General features: G+C 41.6%; 1 protein-coding gene across 1 annotated transcript in view; it reads right to left on the reverse strand.

Annotated features, from left to right (window-relative positions):
* LOC121858640 (integrin alpha-IIb-like) overlaps positions 1 to 19,668 on the reverse strand; it is a 22,544-nt gene extending 2,876 nt beyond the window's left edge. Inside the window, exons 1-23 of the mRNA XM_042355172.1 lie at positions 19,541 to 19,668; positions 10,964 to 11,194; positions 10,270 to 10,409; positions 9,892 to 9,998; positions 9,486 to 9,597; positions 8,969 to 9,036; positions 8,315 to 8,360; positions 7,942 to 8,132; positions 7,081 to 7,293; positions 6,368 to 6,473; positions 6,062 to 6,159; positions 5,615 to 5,751; positions 5,220 to 5,395; positions 4,466 to 4,541; positions 4,284 to 4,353; positions 3,532 to 3,755; positions 3,187 to 3,412; positions 2,852 to 3,039; positions 2,330 to 2,504; positions 1,557 to 1,679; positions 964 to 1,147; positions 401 to 503; positions 53 to 118 (exon numbers count right to left, since the gene is read on the reverse strand). Coding sequence (XP_042211106.1) covers positions 53 to 118; positions 401 to 503; positions 964 to 1,147; positions 1,557 to 1,679; positions 2,330 to 2,504; positions 2,852 to 3,039; positions 3,187 to 3,412; positions 3,532 to 3,755; positions 4,284 to 4,353; positions 4,466 to 4,541; positions 5,220 to 5,395; positions 5,615 to 5,751; positions 6,062 to 6,159; positions 6,368 to 6,473; positions 7,081 to 7,293; positions 7,942 to 8,132; positions 8,315 to 8,360; positions 8,969 to 9,036; positions 9,486 to 9,597; positions 9,892 to 9,998; positions 10,270 to 10,409; positions 10,964 to 11,175 — 3,041 coding nt within the window. The 5' untranslated portion in view covers positions 11,176 to 11,194; positions 19,541 to 19,668. The remainder of the gene's footprint in view (positions 1 to 52; positions 119 to 400; positions 504 to 963; positions 1,148 to 1,556; positions 1,680 to 2,329; positions 2,505 to 2,851; positions 3,040 to 3,186; positions 3,413 to 3,531; positions 3,756 to 4,283; positions 4,354 to 4,465; positions 4,542 to 5,219; positions 5,396 to 5,614; positions 5,752 to 6,061; positions 6,160 to 6,367; positions 6,474 to 7,080; positions 7,294 to 7,941; positions 8,133 to 8,314; positions 8,361 to 8,968; positions 9,037 to 9,485; positions 9,598 to 9,891; positions 9,999 to 10,269; positions 10,410 to 10,963; positions 11,195 to 19,540) is intronic.
* Between the last annotated feature and the right edge of the window lie 257 nt (positions 19,669 to 19,925).

Raw genomic sequence — 19,925 nt, forward strand, 5'->3', positions numbered from 1 at the left:
GATGATGATGATGATGATGTCAATGATGATGAAGTCAGATACTACGACTCACAAGAAGGTGCAGTTAGGGTCGAAACACTGCACAGTTGTTCGCAGGTCCCCAGGTGAGGAGACGAGCCTGCAAAGTGAGAGGTGAGGAAAGTGAAAAATATGGACAAGAATATCTCCTGTAGGTCTTAAAACACACTCTCACACCACCCCCACACACTCTCACACCATCCCACACACTCTCACACCACCCCACACACTCTCACACCACCCCCACACACTCTCACACCATCCCACACACTCTCACACCACCCCACACACTCTCACACCATCCCACACACTTCTCTCACACCATCCCACACACTCTCACACCACCCCACACACTCTCACACCACCCCACACACTCCCTCACTTTTCCGGCTGTGGGTCATCACTCCTGGGGGAAGGTGAGGCAGGTACTTGTGAGGTGACAGTCGACTCAACCTGACGGCGACGACGAAGGTGTTGTAGGGTGTCTGTAAGGCGACCAGGAAGACCTTGGTAATTTGATCCACTTAAGACTACAACTGTATAGACATTCTAGCTCTAACTAAATGATGACATGACAGGTAGGTAGGTAGGTTGGGTTGGGGGTAGGGGTGGGTAGGGTAGGGTGGGTAGGGTAGGGTAGGGGTAGGGGTTAATGGGTAGGTAGGGGTAGGGGTAGGGTAGGTTGGGTAGGTAGGGGGTAGGTTGCTGGGAGTAGGTAGGTAGGGGTGGGTAGGGTAGGTAGGGTGGGCAGGTAGGGTAGGTAGGGGTAGGGTGGGGTAGGGTAGGGTAGGGTAGGGTAGGGTAGGGTAGGTAGGGTTAAGGTAGGTAGGTAGGTAGGGTTGGGGTAGGGGGTAGGTAGGTAGGGTAGGGTTGGGTATCCGGTATATACGTCTGAAGGAGGGTAAATTATCCGTTATGAAAGTAACATAAACAAACTTGACCAACCATTCATGATGTTTGACTCCATGGTGTCAGCGAGGGCAGAGACGGTGATGGTGCCAGCGAAATAAGGCATATTGGTGGTAGTGGTGTCAGCGAGGTCGGGCATATTGGTGGGAGTAGTGGTGGTAGTGGTGTCAGTGAGGTCGGGCATACTAGTGGCGATAGCGGGCTGAGCATTGTTGGTTGGCTGTGGACGATAAGAGATAAGGCTGACACTTACTGTAGAGAGAGAGAGAGAGAGAGAGAGAGAGAGAGAGAGAGAGAGAGAGAGAGTTCCAACGTTTCACACAAACCATATCGTCACCTCTAGACTCAAGAAAGCCTTAACAAGCTTCCTCTGGTACCATGTCGAACACTGTAACGAGACAAGGGCAGGAAAGACTCTTCTGCCTTTGTTGTTGTTGTTAGTATTGTTGTTGTTGTTGTTAGTATTGTTGTTGTTGTTGTTAGTATTGTTGTTGTTGATGTTGTCAGTATTATTGTTATTATAATTAAGTATGTTTAGCTGTTAATGTTACCTGTAGGTGACTGATGACTCATTTAGCTGTTAACGTTACCTGTAGGTGACTGATGACTCATTTAGCTGTTAACGTTACCTGTAGGTGGAGGGTGTTGATGGGGAGAGGCTGACAGGTGAGTGAGGGGGAGGTGGCAGGCTGGTCCATGAAGTAGGTCAACAGGTCACCCTTAGAGCGGTAGAGCGGCACATGAAACTTCAGCTGTAGGGGGTAGTTAGTTTATTGAAGGAATCTCTCTCTCTCTCTCCAGCACCCACTTGCTTTCATTCCCTCTATTGTATCGGCTTTATGTAATTTTCTAACCTAACCTGACCTGACTTGGATTAACCTGATTTAACCTAACCATAACTGACTTAATTTTCCCCTACATAACCTCATCTAGAATAACCTAACCTAACCTAACCTGACCTAACTTAACCTAACGTAAACTGACATAACCTACCCTGGTATAAAAACAAGTTGACTTGATCTGACTTGGAGTAACCTTAATTGACCAGGCATAAGCTCATTTGACCTAGCATAACCAATGCCTGACATGACCTGACCTGGCATAACTTGATTTGACTTCACCTAACATTACCTGACCTCGCATAACTTAATTTGACCTGACTTGGTATAACCTCATCTTTCTTGGCATGACCTGACTTGATATCACCCGACCTAACAATACCTGACTTGATATCACCTGACCTAGCATGACCTGACTTGATATCACCTGACCTAACAATACCTGACTTGATATCACGTGACCTAGCATGACCTGACTTGATATCACCTGACCTAACAATACCTGACTTAATATCACCTGACCTAGCATGACCTGACTTAATATCACCCTGAACGTACGGTACCTTGGCATTCCTGACGGGACTTGGGCCGCGGTTGGTGAGGGAAAACTTGTGCTGGAGCCGAGGACCCAGCTTGTCTACAGGGAAGGTCTTCTGCGGGTCCTCTTTCACCGCCTTCAACTCCTCCAGGGACGCTGTCGAGTTCACCACCACTGTTGTGCTCTCCGTCAGTGACTCCCTGAAGGCGATGTAGATGATAAGAGATTCTGTAGAGTGCTGAGAGATTGAGATTATGGTCTCTCTGTCTCTATCTATCTATCAATCTCTAGCTATCTCATTCATCTTTATCCTTATCTCCCCCTCCCCCCACCAGTGTTTCCCTCCCTCTGTTATTCTTTTACTCTCATTTCCTCCATCGAACTATCCTAACCTATCCTTCCCGTTTTTCTTCTATTTCTTTTCCTCCATCTCTCCTCCATCCCTCATCCTTCCCATCTCTACATGACCCAACATTCCACCAACCCCCCCACTCCACCATCCCCCTTCCTCACTCCACCATGCCTACACATTACCCCACATCCTTACACCTTGGTATGGAGTGTAGCTCTGATCACCACGGGGACATCGACAGAATATTGGTTGTTACGCGTGTCTGGGTCTCCATCGCTATCACTGGTGACTCTAAGGTCCAACTTGAGGGTGTCAGTGGCTTGGTTTGTCAGGTGGTCCAATAGAGACACTGAGTCGTACTTGAAGTAGAGTGTGAAGTTTACCTGCAAGATGAGGATGAGTCAAGGGAATAACCTCAAGATTTTGTTAGTTACTTCATTGTTTTTGTTATGTTTGGATTATTAAAATATGCTATCCTAATCAAACCTAACCTGACCTGACCTAACCTGACCTGACCTAACTACACTCACCACTTCATCCGCCCCAATAGCGTCAAACTTGCAAATCAATTTATTAGAGATCTGATTGACGAACTGTAGCTGACGGCAGGTAGGAATGGAGGTGTTCCCATCCACTCTGGTGTAATTCACTAATTCTGGATGTTTCACCTCCACCTCCACACTGTACCCTGGGTCATATTTCGCCTCCAATTTGACTTCTACTTCCAATGAATTTTCACCCAAACGTACTGTAGGACTGTAGGGAGAGAGAGAGAGAGAGAGAGGTTGTGGTTAGTAGAGGTGATGAGAGAGAGACAGACAGACAGACAAACAAGAAACACAGATAAAGACAGGCAGACAGACAGACATACTCACGCTGACGCCTCCAACACTAGATCTGGCTGAGAGAAGCAGGTGAGATTGTTGTTACAGATGAGTGTGGTGTTGGCGACGTAGGTGGTGGTGGTGAAGATGTCCAGCATGGGCTCCACCACATCATTATCACCACCACCACTTTCTTCATCAATGTTGTTGGGGGGAGACAGGAGACTGACGGAGACTGAGGCGCTGAGCGTCTGTCCGATGTTAGCCCTCACTCGCTGCGGGCGTATGGAATAGGGTTTGGTTATCCTGTCATACACTATACATGGTCTAATATTTCAGTTGATGATTAACCTAATCTAACCAAATCAAAACTAACCTAATCTAACATAACATAACCAGACCTATCCTAACCTAACTTAACCTAGCATCTATAAACTCGAATTTACAATACAAGAATACATAAAAATACAAACAAACAAGTCTACAAAAATACATATTCATACGTAAGGTGTTGCTCGAGTACCTTTATACAGTATACATCACATTTACTACGACATACAACATACAACCTTTAGGCAACATCCATTGTATTCTGAGGGGAAGGGAAGCATATTAATGGCCTTTCAAGTCCTATTCTTCCTCCGCCTTTTCCTCTTCCTTTCACACCTCCTACTCTTCCTCTTCCTTTCACACCTCCTACTCTTCCTCCTACTTACCTTCTTCCTACTCTTTATTCTCCTTCACTTCCTCCTCCTTTCCCTCCCCATATCTGATAGCAAAAGAAAAGAGAGAGAGACACTCACCTTGAAGTACCCCCCCAGCGTCCATGCACTACTATCACCTGCCATATTAACTCTCCGCTCTGTAGTGTACCTGTCAGCCAAAATATAAGAATAAATAAGTAGACAGGTAAATTAAATGATTAACACACACACACGGATGTATTAGATATTATATAGCCAAAGCAAATGCCATAGACACCCACCTGTTGTCATTGTTAGTTTTAAATCCGAACTGAGAGGTGTCTTCCAGGCCCATCAGCACCATGTTAAACTGTAGCCCTGTGTGGAGTAGTGGTAGAGGTTGTGGTGGTGGTGGTGATGATGATAGTGGTAGTTAAAGTGGTACAGGATATAGTGGTGGTTGTGGTGATGATATTGGTGGTGGTGGTGGTTAATAATGGTGGTGATAGTACAGTAGTAGAGGTTGGTGATGATGGTTGCGGTTGTAATGTGCAACCATACTCACCATTACCTACACTACACTCACCATCACTAACAACAATACTAACTATAATTCTACCTTAAATAGTTACTGTATAATTATTAACATCCTGTATGAAAAAATATATACATATATATAATTTTTTTTTTTAGATTTTGTAATGTATTTGTCTTAATAATTCTACCTGAGTTAATGCATTTAGTTACGTTGAAGTTACAGTATAATTAATGTGTAATTAGCTTAAGAATCAACAAGAAGTTAGGGGTATTCTTAAACTGCCCAGTTAGGAGAAGTAAACAAACTTTTGAGAACCAGAAACGAGTTAGTTAGCGAAGTTAATTAAGAAACTGTTTGTTTATCTCTTATTTTCTTGGGAAATTTTGAGTCTGTGAAACCAGTTAGAGGGAATCTCTCAGAATCTCTCAAAACTTCATGAGGACACAGAGACTCTTAACTTTCTCAATTAACCTTGTTAACTAATGCCAAAGTCTCCCACAAAACTTCTTGAAACTTACTAAGGTTATTGAGTTCCCTGTATGTGTCGTAGGTAATGTCGACTTGGAGCTCAAAACACACAGCCTTGAAGGATCTGTAGCCAGCTGCCTCTACAATACAATCTTTCTCATCCTCAACTATCATGTCCTGTTTCTTGAAGCGTATGCCTCCCACCAGTCTGATCACTGGCTTAGACCTGTCAATGCGGCATAAGATGAAGAACAGAGTCTCTTACTGTGAATGTTTAGTGGATATCTCTTGTTTTAATGTTTATCTGTATTTTTAGGCAGCATTTTTTTTAGATGGACAGATTTGATAAGTTAGATAGATAGGTTTCTTCCTTTTAAATGATGAATAAGTATTTGTGAATAGAATGTTCTTTGTCAGTTGTGTACAGTTAAAAAAATTCTCTTACCTAACTAATATGGCCCTGTCTGATTCCACTGCCCCAATGATGAGGTCTGGGTAGCCATTTCCATCTACGTCTATCCCGCCATCCATGCTGAAGCCAAAGCCTCTGATTTCATCCGGGAAAAAGGACGCTTCTACCTTCTGTTGGGTGAGGGTAAAAACTTTTATTAAATTTAATTAATTTTTCATTGATTGACTATGCTTGTACAAAGTTAAAAAGCTGTCTGACCCAGTGTCAAGGAATAATCCGAGAAGACCGGACAACTCGCCAACTGCACTGGCTAACCATTACCCCGGAACGCGATCCAGTAATTAATCGATTAACATCCAGGTTACCAATTACTGCTGGGCAGACAGAGGCAAATGGCGTAAAAAAATTGCCCATAGTTTTACCCACACACACACACACACACGACCAGAACCAGGTACACAAGGCTACAAGTGTCTTTACCTGTATGTGATCTGTCCTGAGTCCGTCTTGCCCCCCATAGTACACAAACACCACCCCGCCTCCATTCATGCCTGCGTACGGCGCCGCAACTGCAACATCTGTGAAGAGAATGTACATCTTGCAGCCATGGATACTTAGAAGTGGTCGGATATTGAGACATATTACAATATTAGGATACTATTGTATAATTGGACGTTGGTGATTTTCATTTGGTTTATAGTAAGTTTAGTATAAAGAGTGGCAAGTGTGTGTGTGTGTGTGTGTGTGTGTGTGTGTGTGTGTGTGTGTGTGTGTGTGTGCACTCACCATCGTAACCATCTCTGTTAGCATCACCAAGAGAGGTCAAGGCTGTCCCAAAGCGTCCCCAGGGCTCTGTACCGGACACTTCTTGTGGGGCTCTGTTCTGGCTGCCCTGAAAAGAGAGAGATAGACTGAGAGAGAGAAGAGAGAGAGAGAGAGAGAGAGAGAGAGAGAGAGAGAGAGAGAGAGAGAGAGAGAGTGAAACAGTTTGATAGGTAAAGACGGCAGTTAACTTATGAGCAATGACGTATCTATTGTTTGTTGTAAAGTGAGCAGCTCAGAGGCATCACGACCAGTAGGTAGAGTGTGTATAATGTCCTCTTGCCCACCACATCCTTACTCCCTTTTGACTGTTATTTGATAAAAACACTAAAATTATAAAATCAGTCAATCTTTATAGATATGCGTTCATTCTCTCCCATCTGACATTTACAAATCCAAATATGTTTACCTGTGAAAACTTAATTTATTTTTTTCCTGATCAATTAGTAAGTACAGTAATTTGATCTTTAGATACATACACTCATGTGATACATCAAGGTTCATTTACCTGTTATTAACTGACTACAGGTATGATGTGTTAATTACCTGTCAAACCTGGAAGCCGAGAGTGGGACCTCACGTGAAAGTTGAGGTCACTGTAACGGGATATATCACACACACACACACACACACACACACACACACACACACACACACACACACACACACACACTCACAGTGATCAGCGGGGACAAGTATACCCAGATCTTGCCAGCGTCAGGAGCGTGTTCCCCCGGGGCTAGAGGAGCACCCACCAGGAGGTCAGCCGCCCCATCTCCGTCCACGTCACCCGACCCTAGACAGTAACCAAACTGTGCCCCGACTTCTGTCCCGTACAAACTCAGCAGAGGTGGTTTATGAAGAATCAATTTCTTTGGGTAGAAGCTCACCTGAGAAACAATAATAATATAAGTAATAACAATAAAAATAACAGTAAACAAGAATAAAGAAATAAACAAGAATAACAAAATAATATAAATAGTAGGTACTACCACTAGCCATGCACTCACAACAATGTACACATGAGGTATAGAGGTAACAGGTGTATCTCTCATGGCTGTGTCCGGTGTTTGATCCCTGGCCCGGAACAGATATAAGAAGGGTGACACTATCAATCATGGCAGGTTTTTTCAGCTATTCTAGTATCCTCTTGTACTAACACTGGTCAAATAATGGTCATAAAAAACTACCCCAAAATAGACTTACTGTCCTAATGGCTTTTGAGCTAATAAGTAATGAAATTATTAACATATATGTATTAATTAAAGACCCTCTGTCTGTGTGTGTGTGTGTCAATCAATCAGTTACCGAGATAATGGAGTTACCCCAGAAGTGCCCCGAAGGTGGAATTTTTAGGGGCAGGCTACAGTGGTGGAACCTGGTGGTAATTTTTTTTGCACGTTCACTTAATTTACCTAAAAAGCTAAAATAAAATTATTCTTATATTAACTCTACAACATGCACAAACAACAAGAGTAGCGCCAGGTATCTCAAGAATAAGAAAAATAACCCCAAAATAACCTTGGTGCCACTCCTACCCTGCCAGTGTAGTTGCCGTAGTGGACAGTAGAGGTCGCTATGATGGTGTTGATGTTGTCAAAGTTTCCCAGGATGGTCGCCCAGCCTTCATTAGAGTCTGAGTAGTCGATGGTGCTTGGTTGTTGCTTCTTATCTTTTAGTCTATTCATGGAACCCAATCCTCCGTCAAAAGGCTTGTTGTAGACCACACCTGTCATATAAACACACATACAAAAGATTAAAAAAAACTTTAACACGACCAATAGAAAAGTCCCCCACATCGCCATGGGAGTTATGTTTACTTCTCTAATCTCTAATTTATTCTTGATTTTGACTTGAGAATAGATTTAGAATAAGTTTGTTCTCTTAATAAAACATAGATTTTTGACATACCTTCCCCGTAAAAGGCATAAGGACCGCCCAGGATCACGCTGTTGGCCTGTAGAGTCGAACAGTTACCAGGATTAATAACAAACTTACTGTAGACGATGATGTTAGAGTTAGTTAACTGAATTTATCTGTTACCTCTACTACTACTACTTCTACTACTACTACTTCTACTACTACTACTTCTACTACTACTACAACTAGTCATTAATATTACTAACACTAGTACTATTGCCACTACTTATGAATTGTGTTAACTCTGGTACAATACTGGAAATACTACCATTACTGCTACCTTACACACACACACACACACACACACACACACACACACACACACATACTGATATATGTGTTGCTATGAACATCTGTAGGGAACACCTGTTATGCTCTAACACCTTTGGTACCATCTGTTTAGAACAATTGCCACAAGCTTTTGTTATGAGAGTTAGCATAATCCAACAACTGTTACCTATCACGAACACCTGTGATTATACTGTACATACCTACCACTCTCACCTGTCACTAACACCTGTCTCATAAATACAGCACCTACCATAAACACCTGCCATTAACTCGGAGAAAAAAATACCATTAACTTCTACCAATAACAAACACCTGCTACAGACATGCTTCAAGAAATTGCTGTGTTGTACTGACCTGATCATCCAAGGCAACACTATAACCAAACATAGCGTTCTCAAGCGTCTTCAGGTTGGGTATATTGGCTGAGGAAAAGAGTTTAACTTAGGGTGAGATACAATGAGAGAGAGAGAGAGAGAGAGAGAGAGAGAGAGAGAGAGAGAGAGAGAGAGAGAGAGAGAGAGAGAGAGAGAGAGAGAGAGAGAGAGATAAAATTGGGTCTGCAAATTTTAGCAAGAGGCAAAACTGCTTACATGTACAAACAGATGTATTATTATTTATCATTATTATCATTATTATTATTATTATTATTATTATTATCATTATTATATATAGGGCATAAAAAACAAAGACCATTAAAGAACAACAGGTAAAGGGCTTGTATAATCACACTAAGAAAACAAATGATATAAGACATGATAAAAGAACACAAAGAACACAAAGAACACAAAGAACACGAAGAACACAAAGAACACAAAGAACACAACACAAATAACACAAAGAACACAAAGAACACAAAGAACACATCACTTACAGTCTTGAGGCACGAGGTGTATAGGGTCTCTCTCAAGATTGTCCAAGATAAAACAAGCTCCTCGGGTCTCCACTCGCTCTTCCTCCTTTCTCGGGTAACGAGGGGCGCAGGCCTGTAGGTAGGCAGGGTAATGGTGGTTAATTATAGTGGTAGTAGTGGTGTTTGGTTGATGGTGCTGGTGGTGGTAGTGATGGTTGGTAGTGGTGGTGGTGGTGGTGGTAGACGTGGTGATAGTGGTAAGGGTTGATGGTAGTGGTGGTGCTAACAGTGGTAGTGGTTGATAATGGTGAAGATAGTAGTAGTAGTAGTAGTAGTTATAGTAGTAGAGATAAGAGATACATCTGTCAATCTTTATATCTCTCAAGACAGACAGACAGACAGATAGATAAACCTCACAGTTACTCACAGCTAAAGATGATGTACGGGTCTTGAGTGTCGCCAGAGAATGTCCAAAACCCATTACGTTTTTATTCATGTATTCACTGTTGATGTTCAATGCCTGCTCGCTCTTATCTGTTCAAAAGTTCAAAGAGTAAAAAATAATAAAACAACAAAATGAATCACCTGAAAAATCTTCACCCAAGTTTATTTTATCTAAAGATTGATTAACCTAATTCCCCTTCCTTCCCCAGATTAGATTAGGTTAGGTTAGATTAGGTTAGATTAGGTTAGATTAGGTTAGGTTAGGTTAGGTTAGGTTAGGTTAGATTAGGTTAGGTTAGGTTAGGTTAGGTTATCGTGGTGGATTATCTTCAGGTTAACCCTCAGGTTTGATGATACTCACCTGCCTTTGACGCCATAGGTAGCCTCTCATCAGGGAAGCATTTGACGTCATCAGTCACAGTACACAAGAATATGTTCCCTAAGGGCCGTTGACCCATCCCTAGGGTAGAGTTCTTCCCTCTTGGGGCTCCTACCGCTATCCTGGAAGAGATAACGAAGAGATACTATACCAGGAGAAGAGATAACAGAGAGATACTATGCCAGGAGAAGAGATAACAGAGAGATACTATACCAGGAGAAGAGATAACGGAGAGATGATATACCATGAGATAAAAACCAAGATGAGACAGCTGGATAAGAGAACTAAAGAGACACACCCATTCACTGTGTTGGAGATAAATGAGAGAAAGTTATGAGAAATGAGGAGACATTACCACCACTACTGATCTTGGAGAGACACTATCTATCATCTGCTTATGAGAGACAATAGAGAGACCTTGGAGATAGGGTTACCAACTGAGGGATACAGGAAGGAAGGAAGTTCGGAAAGTAGGTGGGACTGAGAAGACTTAGCTGAGGACAGTAGCGGCGGTACCAGGAAGTGACCTAGAAAAGAGGAATTAAAGGAAATGGGAAGAAGAATTTAGGAGGTGAGAGAAGAAGAAGAAGAAGAAGAAGGAAGGAGATATAATTGTGTTTTCTCTCTCTCTGTCTCTCTCTCTGTCTCTCTCTCTGTCTCTGTCTCTCTCTCTCACCTCTTTTGGTCGTCCTTATCCCACCACAGAGCCACACTGAAGCCAAAGTGAGCGCCTGGTGGTCCTTCCATAATCCTGGAGTGTGAAGGAGACAGGTTATACCCCTCAACCATCCACGGTCCGCCTACGCCCACCACCCACAACGCCCACAACGCCCACTTCTGGAGACAGCTCACACGTCCGCCACCGCCATTCTCTGTATCGGTCATCATTGCTCTCTCAGACACAGAGCTGAAAAGGTAAATGGTTTAGGTCAGGTAAGGGTGTATGTATGTATGTATGTATGTATGTATGTATGTATGTATGTATGTATGTATGTATGTATGTATGTATGATTGTATGTACGTCAAAGAATTAATAGATGACAGCCATCATTAAGGCGAAGAAAAAATAATTCTTAGATCTATCTTATATGTGTCTATCTGTCTGTTTGAGTGTCTGTCTATTTGTCTATTTAATCCATCCTACTGTTTATCCATTTATCTGTTATTCACTCTGTACAATTATACCCATTATCACTTCATTATACGCAATGACGTCAACAGGAGTAACTCTTTTATTCACCACTTACTGCCAGTAGCCTTAGATAAAACAACAAACAGGTCACAAATAACTCAGAAAAAAAGTTATAATCGTAAATCATTAAAACTAATAAAAAAAAAAGTGAATCAGATTAATTAGCGAGGCGATTCGAGTCATTTCCGTGGAGATATTCGCTTAATTATGTTCTTTCTTCTTTTTCTTCTTCTTTAACGCGAGAAACAAACAATGCAACTTATATGTAACTGACCTAAAATTACTGAAACAACAACAACAACAACAACACTTATGCAACTTCACGTACTGTTGAGTGATATCTGGCCTTCTAGTTCAGTGTCCGTGTCATAAATTAGCTACCTGTAGTGTCATAAATTAGTTACCTGTAGTGACATAAATGAACCTCCTGTTGTGTCATCATAACAACCGTCAAGCCAATTGAACCTGGCTGGCCATTAACTAATACTAACTCACAGGATAATATTAACATCAATCTTACTGCCTTGTGTCGTATGTGTTGTGTGTCGTATGTGTTGTGTCATATGTGTTGTGTGTCGTATGTGTTGTGTGTCGTATGTGTTGTGTGTCGTATGTGTTGTGTGTCGTATGTGTTGTGTGTCGTATGTGTTGTGTGTCGTATGTGTTGTGTCATATGTGTTGTGTGTCGTATGTGTTGTGTCGTATGTGTTGTGTGTCGTATGTGTTGTGTCATATGTGTTGTGTGTCATATGTGTTGTGTGTCATGTGTGTTTCCCCAGTCTTATATCAAAACAAAAAAACAGTATTATCTTGTTATTCTTTCCGGTCTCAATTTATCTTCTCCACTTAACGTCAAAGGAGTCTAGTTATCGTTACACCCCTTAAGTTATCGTCACACCCCTTAAGTTATCGTTACACCCCTTAAATTATCGTTACACCCCTTAAGTTATCGTTACACCCCTAAAGTTATCGTCACACCCCTTAAGTTATCGGTACACCCCTTGAGTTATTGTCACATCACTTGAGTCATTGTCACACCCCTAAAGTTATCGTTACACCCCTTAAGTTATCGCCACACCTTTATCGTCACACCCTGATCGTCCACCTTTCGTTACTTGTTATCGTCACACCCCTGAGTTATCGTCACACCCCTTAAGTTATCGTTACATCCTTAAGTTATCGTCACACCATCTTAATTGTATATATATATATATATATATATATATATATATACATATATATATATATATATATATATATATATATATATATATATATATATATATATATATATATTAGTAACACCTATAATCACCTATAGAATGTTCACCAAAAATTTCACTTATCCTCGGAAAATCACTTTACGTAATTTACACTATCATCAACGCTTATATTTTGGAGATTATCGCCAGAGAACAAGAAATAATGACTATTTCTACACATTTGAACAGGAAATAATATTGAGAATCACTACTTACTGACATAATGGTGAAACATGAACAAGCCTCACCAACACCCTCGGCGGACATGGACAACTGTGTGAGTGTCCGAGGGAGTGAGCGCCAACATCCGTCCAACTCTCACGATTTTAACCAAAGACTATAAAAAGAAAGACAGGAAAGCAAGGCGAAAACCGCAGGATCAACAGATGGGGTTAGTGTGCCAGGCTCGGTCGAGTGTTTACAAGGAGTGGGCGTCACCACTACTCGTGTGTCGCCTGCCCACGTACAGAACAGATCACCCTCAGCTTGTGTTTCACGTTTTCCCCAAAGACAGAAAAAAGTAATATCGCCACCGTTTTTATTGTACTGTTCGTATATTAAGAGAAATAGATAACGTTTGTACTACTACAGGATGTTTGTTGTTTTTGTGTGTCTGTGCATTATACATTTACTGTACAAGGTTAGTAAGGATGTGTGAGTTATACACAGATAAGTGTTTTACGTGTTACAAGTTGATTAAGAACAAGCAGCAGTGTGCAGTATTGCTTTAGAGTGCGGCAAGACTTATATATTTTATTACTTTTGGTTTTGGTGTTTGCATTGCATGAAGGATTGTTATATGGAGGTTTTGACTGTTTCCCTATGTTTACAGTATGTACTGCAGTATAATGTAGTTTAAATTTTTCTTATATAACAGTACAAATAATTTGATATGTCACACTATGCTGTCATATTACACAGTATCTGAATACTGTACTGAAATAAAACATCAAGTTGCCATACTGCACCGTTATTACCCTTTTCCAAGAGGTCTATGTACTGAACACCTCTGTATCTGCAGTGAGTGTCAGTGTGTATGTGTGTGTGCCTGTGTACACATTAAGAACGTCAAGGCAAAGACATTAAGGTAATAATTATCAGTTCACTAGACTGGTTACCGTGGACACGCTATCCTCCCGGGCGGGCTTTCAGTTAGCCGCGTTGTCAATAGATGGCGTTGATCGGAGCTCAGTGGCTCGCGTTTTTTTGTATCGATAAAGGTAGACGCTTTCCTGTCTTTCTTATTATAGTCTTTGCTTTTAATAAACGAAGTGTTGTCTTCGCTTCTCGGTTATCTTTTGTTTATACAATAGTCTGTGTGTGGGGGGGGGGAATTTATCTAATTTTTATTGAGAGGACATGGGAGGTGAGATAAGACAAACATTACAAGCTGGTCAAACACTAAGTATATCCGGTGGGAGAGAGAGAGAGAGAGAGAGAGAGAGAGAGAGAGAGAGAGAGAGGCCAAACTAAAAAAGAATCAAGAAATATATCTAATAAAATAAGCTTACAGACTAAATACATAATACAGGAATTTACGAAAAATAGAAGAAGAAATATAAAAATAAAATATTTCCTCGAAACACACTTAGTAAATATTTACTTTTGGGATCTGATATCTGATTGGTTGAGATTACCTCCCCGCCTCAGATCGGTTGGAATCAAACTTTAGGTTAATGAGGGGAACTAACGACGTGGTTAACGTATGTGGCATATTTGGGAGTTGGTTAGGTAGAAATGTTCACTTGCAAGATTGTCCAAACTACAAACAGACATTAGGGACCCAAGGTGTGTGAACAGATGTTATTTATCACTATCATCACTATCGCCATCACTATGATACACTATAGCCATCACTATCATCACTATCGCCATCACTATCATCACTATCGCCATCACTATCATCACTATCGCCATCACTATCATCACTATCGCCATCACTATCATCACTATCGCCATCACTATCATCACTATCGCCATTACTATGATACACTATCGCCATCACTATCATACACCAGCATAAAATTGCTCTAGGTCCGGTACAATTATTTCTTATCGTTGTTTTTGTTTCTAAGTCAGATAAAGCATGTAACACACACACACACACACACACACACACACACACACACACACACACACACACGTGATAAAAGTCCGGCAACCATTCCTCTCTCGCAATGTTGATATATTGATTTTTGTTTTTCAATTTAAACACCTCATGAGCTGCTCCTCTCACCTTACCTGTGAACTGTAGACCTAATTAGTCACTTAGTCACGTCACTTGATGTCACTTCACACTCTTGTATAACACCTCACTGTTCTTGTCACACAGGGCAGTAGATGAGTGACGGGGCTGACAGTGCTCTTGTTGATCCGTGTATAATCTTCTATGGTCGGATGTCAGTATTGTATGTACTGTAAGTCACTGTAGACGCACGTGGTCCATGTATATACTGAACAAGGTCAATGTAGCTAGTGTTGAGTCCTTATTTTCGTATGTTCTTTGAGGAAAATCTACATAAACGATGTTTTTTTTTATCCTACATTTATATATTTACGAATATTTGTGTATATGAGGTTTAAACCAGAGCAGTTCCTATCGAGCCACAGAGAAGCTATTTGCACCAGAGTTTCAACCTGGGGTAAAGGAAGTCAGTTCAGGGCTTCAGCGACTGTAAAAACCGGTTTGGGAGACAGTCACGGTGAATCATTTAGAGGAGTAAATTATCACCACAACAACAACAAAGGACTACCTGAATTAGGTCCCTCAACCTGGCGATTCTATGAAGGTGTGAAGGGAGGCCAGGTGAGATAGACTAGGCCATCTCTCTGTGGTGGGGGAGAGGGAAATAAGTTCACGTCCTTGCCTGAGCAGTAGAGTAAGGTGATTGGTTTGGTCTTTATTTACTACCTATGCTTCTAACATTTAATTAACTAACTAACTCACCTTACGAGATCAAATCCATGGTTACAATCCTGGTTCACTCACCGAGGTCAACTTCTCGGGTTTGTTTTGATCAATGTATTTGTTAATAACTATACAGCCATATTTCAAGGATGGTTAACACGCCTGAACATATCGTAACTATAAGTGATTAATCTTTCCCTCAACCAGCCAATGAGAACTAGTCACGTCACAATTAAGTTAGGTTGACCGCTATCAACACTATTCAACTAATTACCTACCTCACAGGATAAATTACCTTGTTCAATCACCCTCAAGCACTCAGTAAATAACTCAAATAACTTGAAATAATTACACGATGTCTGGTATACATACGGTTTTGTACAGTCACCCATAAAAGCTTCGTTTACCTCTCCTCCTGAACCATGAACCCAGAGAGTCAGACTCGTGAACCCGAAGCAGTAGACTGATACATTATTCAGTCCATAAATGTTTCGGATTCGTGAGTTTGAATCTTGTTTCTCCCTCCACATCATCACGGAAGCTTACCACAACAACTTCAGTCTACACCCCAGCTTCAGATGTGTGTGTGTGTGTGTGTGTGTGTGTGTGTGTGTGTGTGTGTGTGTGGATAGACATTATCTTGCACCAAAAATTGAACCCATCACCAATTTCACCCCTAAAAGACTTTACAATAGGTGTCAGTAACTCGTCTCTCGATATTTCAGGTCTGTCAGTGTACCACCTGTATTTAAATGAATGTTTGTATGTCAGTACCTGTCTATACTAGTGACAGACGGAGCCAATAGTGTAAGAATCTGTTTTAACACTATCTACACCTATGGTCCTCTGTCTGTCTGTCTTTCTCTCTGATGCGTTTATTCCCTCTGTCTCTCTCTCTCTCTTCCTCCTCCCTTCCATTCCTGTCTCTTTTCCTTCCCTCCTTCCTTCTCTTCCATCCCTCCCAGCGTCCAACAAAAGCCGTCATATACGCCCCTATGAGCTATAAACATGAAGGATAAACTGAATGGAATATGCATGGGGTCTATTTTAAGAGGCTCCTCAGAATGTGTTTTTTGGGAAGGGGCGCACTCTAGCTGTCAAATGGGGTGTGTTTGGGCACACACACACACACACACACACACACACACACACACACACACACACACACCTTTAGTTAGGTTATGTAGTTTATAATGTAATTGCAAGATTTCGAAAAAAAAGGGTAAAAGAAGAAGAAGAAGAAGAAGAAGAAGAAGAGTCATAGGATAAAGGATAAGAAAACGAAGCATAGGAAGAGGGAGATGAGTAGAGAGAGGAAGAGTAGTGGTGAAAGTGGAAAGAGAAAGTAGGGGACTGGATGGAGAGAGAGAGGGGGGTTGGCAGACAATGTGGGTGGGTGTGAGGGAAAGAGGGAGAGAGAGAGAGAGAGAGAGAGAGAGAGAATCCATTTTTTTAAGATGAGAAATAACTACGTCGATAATTCTTAATAAAATCAAAGCTATTAAATTGATTTCTACTATTTTATATACATCCATAGACACTGAACTAAAAAGCTACATACTACTCAACTGTACGTGAAGTTGCTTTGTTATATATAAGATTCAAGGATAGGTTAGGTTAGGTCAGGTTAGGTTAGGTTAGGTCAGGTTAGGTTAGGTTAGGTTAGGTCAGGTTAGGTTAGGTTAGGTTAGGTCAGGTTAGGTAAAGAAGATACATATGAACACGCTCATGCTGTACGGGTGTATAAACGAACGAACGGACAGGAAACCGGATGGGTGATGTGTTGGTTCTAAAAGTAAACAAAACTAACCACAGCACCCGGGATATAACTACAGTCTCTCTCTCTCTCTCTCTTTCTCTCTCTCTCTCTCTCTCTCTCTCTCTCTCTCTCTCTTTCAAATAAGAACATAAGAACATAAGAAAATAAGGAGTCTGCAATAGGCCGGTTGGCCTGTGCATGGCAGCTCCTGTCGGGAGTTACTACCACTCTCTATCATCCATGAATCTATCTAGCCTCCTTTTAAAACTTTCCAGCGTTCCAGCACTACTACAAAGTTGCTAAGCTTGTTCCACTCGTCCACCACCCTATTTGTGAACCAGTTCCTTCCTATCTCCCTCTAAGCCTAAACTTATCAACTTAAATCCGTTGCTCCGGGGTCTATCACCAACCAGGATAACATAGAAACATAAGTGGAGGAAACTGCAGCGGGTCTGTTGGCCCATACTGAAAAGTCCCCGTTTTATACCCAACTTATTGCTCGCCAAGCATCCAACCTGTGTTTGAAGCTATCCAGCGTATTCGAGGTTAATGATGATGTTGATAACTTGTTCCCATTCATCCACTACTCTGTTTCCAAACCAGTGTTTACCTATTTCACTAAATCTAAATTTGTCTAATTTAAAACCATTGTTACGAGTTCGCTCTGGTTGGATAGTTTGAGTACCTTCATAATGTCCCCTTTTGTTTTAGCCCTGCCTTCCACTTATACACCTCTATCATGTCGCCCTCATTCTCGTCTCTCAAGGGAGTGCAAATTAAAGTGCTTTTAACCTGTCTCTATACTCTGTGACCAGAATTGAACTGCGTAATCCAGGTGAGGTCTCACAAGCCCTAGATATAATTTTAAGATGACCTCGCTAGTCTTGTAACTAACACTCCTTTGTGTGAACCCAAGTACTTTATTAGCCTTGTTACGAGCAAAAACACATTGTTTACTTGGCTTAAGATTCCTACTTATCATTACTCCTAAATCTCTCTCGCAGTCGGATTCCTAGTAACATCGTTGGTCATTAAGAACTTTATCTATATCCCTTTGTATTGGTTCCTTTCTCTTCCCGCTAAATACTTCTATCATATCTCCCCGCACTCTTCGTCTTTCTAGGGAATGCAAGTTTAGTTTCTTTAACCTATCTGATATGGAAGATTTAGGTTAAGTGTTTAATATTACGACAGGGTCACTAAAATGATCAAGTTAACATGTCATTAGTCACACACACACACACACACACACACACACACACACACACACACACACACACACACACACGCACACACACACACACACACACACACACACACACACACACACCACACACACACACACACACACACACACACACACACACACACACACACACACACACACACACACACAAAACAAGTTCTCGCCAGAAGTTACTATTTCATTTGGGAAAGGAATGGAACCAGTGTTGAATAGCGGTGAACAGTGCTTAAGTCAGTGAAAAACAACTCGGCAGTTGAGTCTTCCCCAAGCTAACCTTCACGCAGTGAGGTCCCAGGTACCCAGTGATAATTCCCCTGAGACTCCACGATAGAGAAGCCTGGGACCACACCTCACCCACTTGAGTGAGTGAAGTCCTGTGACAACTGATCACGTGGTGTCCCCATGATGCTACGACACCACGTAGTGAATGAGTTGCTACAGCATCATGTAAAGTTCCTCATAACACCATCTGTGAGGGAAGTACTACGCCATTTGATGCCCCTCAAAACACCATCTGTGAGGGAATTACTACATCATCAGGCCCCTCGTAACACCATCTGTGAGGGAATTACTACACCACGTCAAGCCCCTCATAACACTTGCCATCTGTAGGGAGTTACTGCACAATACGTGTCTGCTTTTCCAACACCTCCTAGCTCACACCCAGTCTGCGATGTGTAAGCATTAATCTGTGTGTTTACACTGTATGTTCCTTTACCTTTCTCTAATGAAGGCTTTTGTTAAACCACCAATGTATGTAATAAGTCATTTATGTCCAATGTATATTTTCAGCCTTCGGGCTGCAGAACTTTTTCAATAAACCGTCAATTATTATTGTATTATTATTACACACTGCTTTAATCACTCCCTAGACTCATGTCCTTACCTGTGTGACTTGTCCAGGTAGACTCTGAGGCCACATGACGTATATAAGAGGAGGGAGAGGACGGAGGCTCGAGGGACGTGTACCAGATGTAAGAGAGGCTGTTTGAATCTCACTTCTATGTTAGTCTTCTAAAGGTCACACTTAGGATGTAACTGTAATAACTCCTTCATCATTGACATTGTTTATCTGTCTCTCCCGGACGCTTGAAGTTCATCATAGTTGAACTGTTACACAAAGAGAGTAACGGGATAAGGTCTCTCTCTCTCTCTCTCTCTCTCTCTCTCTCTCTCTCTCACACCCCAACACTCAAGTCTATTCTGTTCAATGTTATAATGTAGTTGTTCAAAGCCATATTATTCTATTACAGTACACAAATAATAAAACC

Source organism: Homarus americanus, unplaced genomic scaffold (genome assembly GCF_018991925.1).
Source record: "Homarus americanus isolate GMGI-L3 unplaced genomic scaffold, GMGI_Hamer_2.0 scaffold74, whole genome shotgun sequence".
Classification (NCBI taxonomy): Eukaryota; Metazoa; Arthropoda; class Malacostraca; order Decapoda; family Nephropidae; genus Homarus; species Homarus americanus.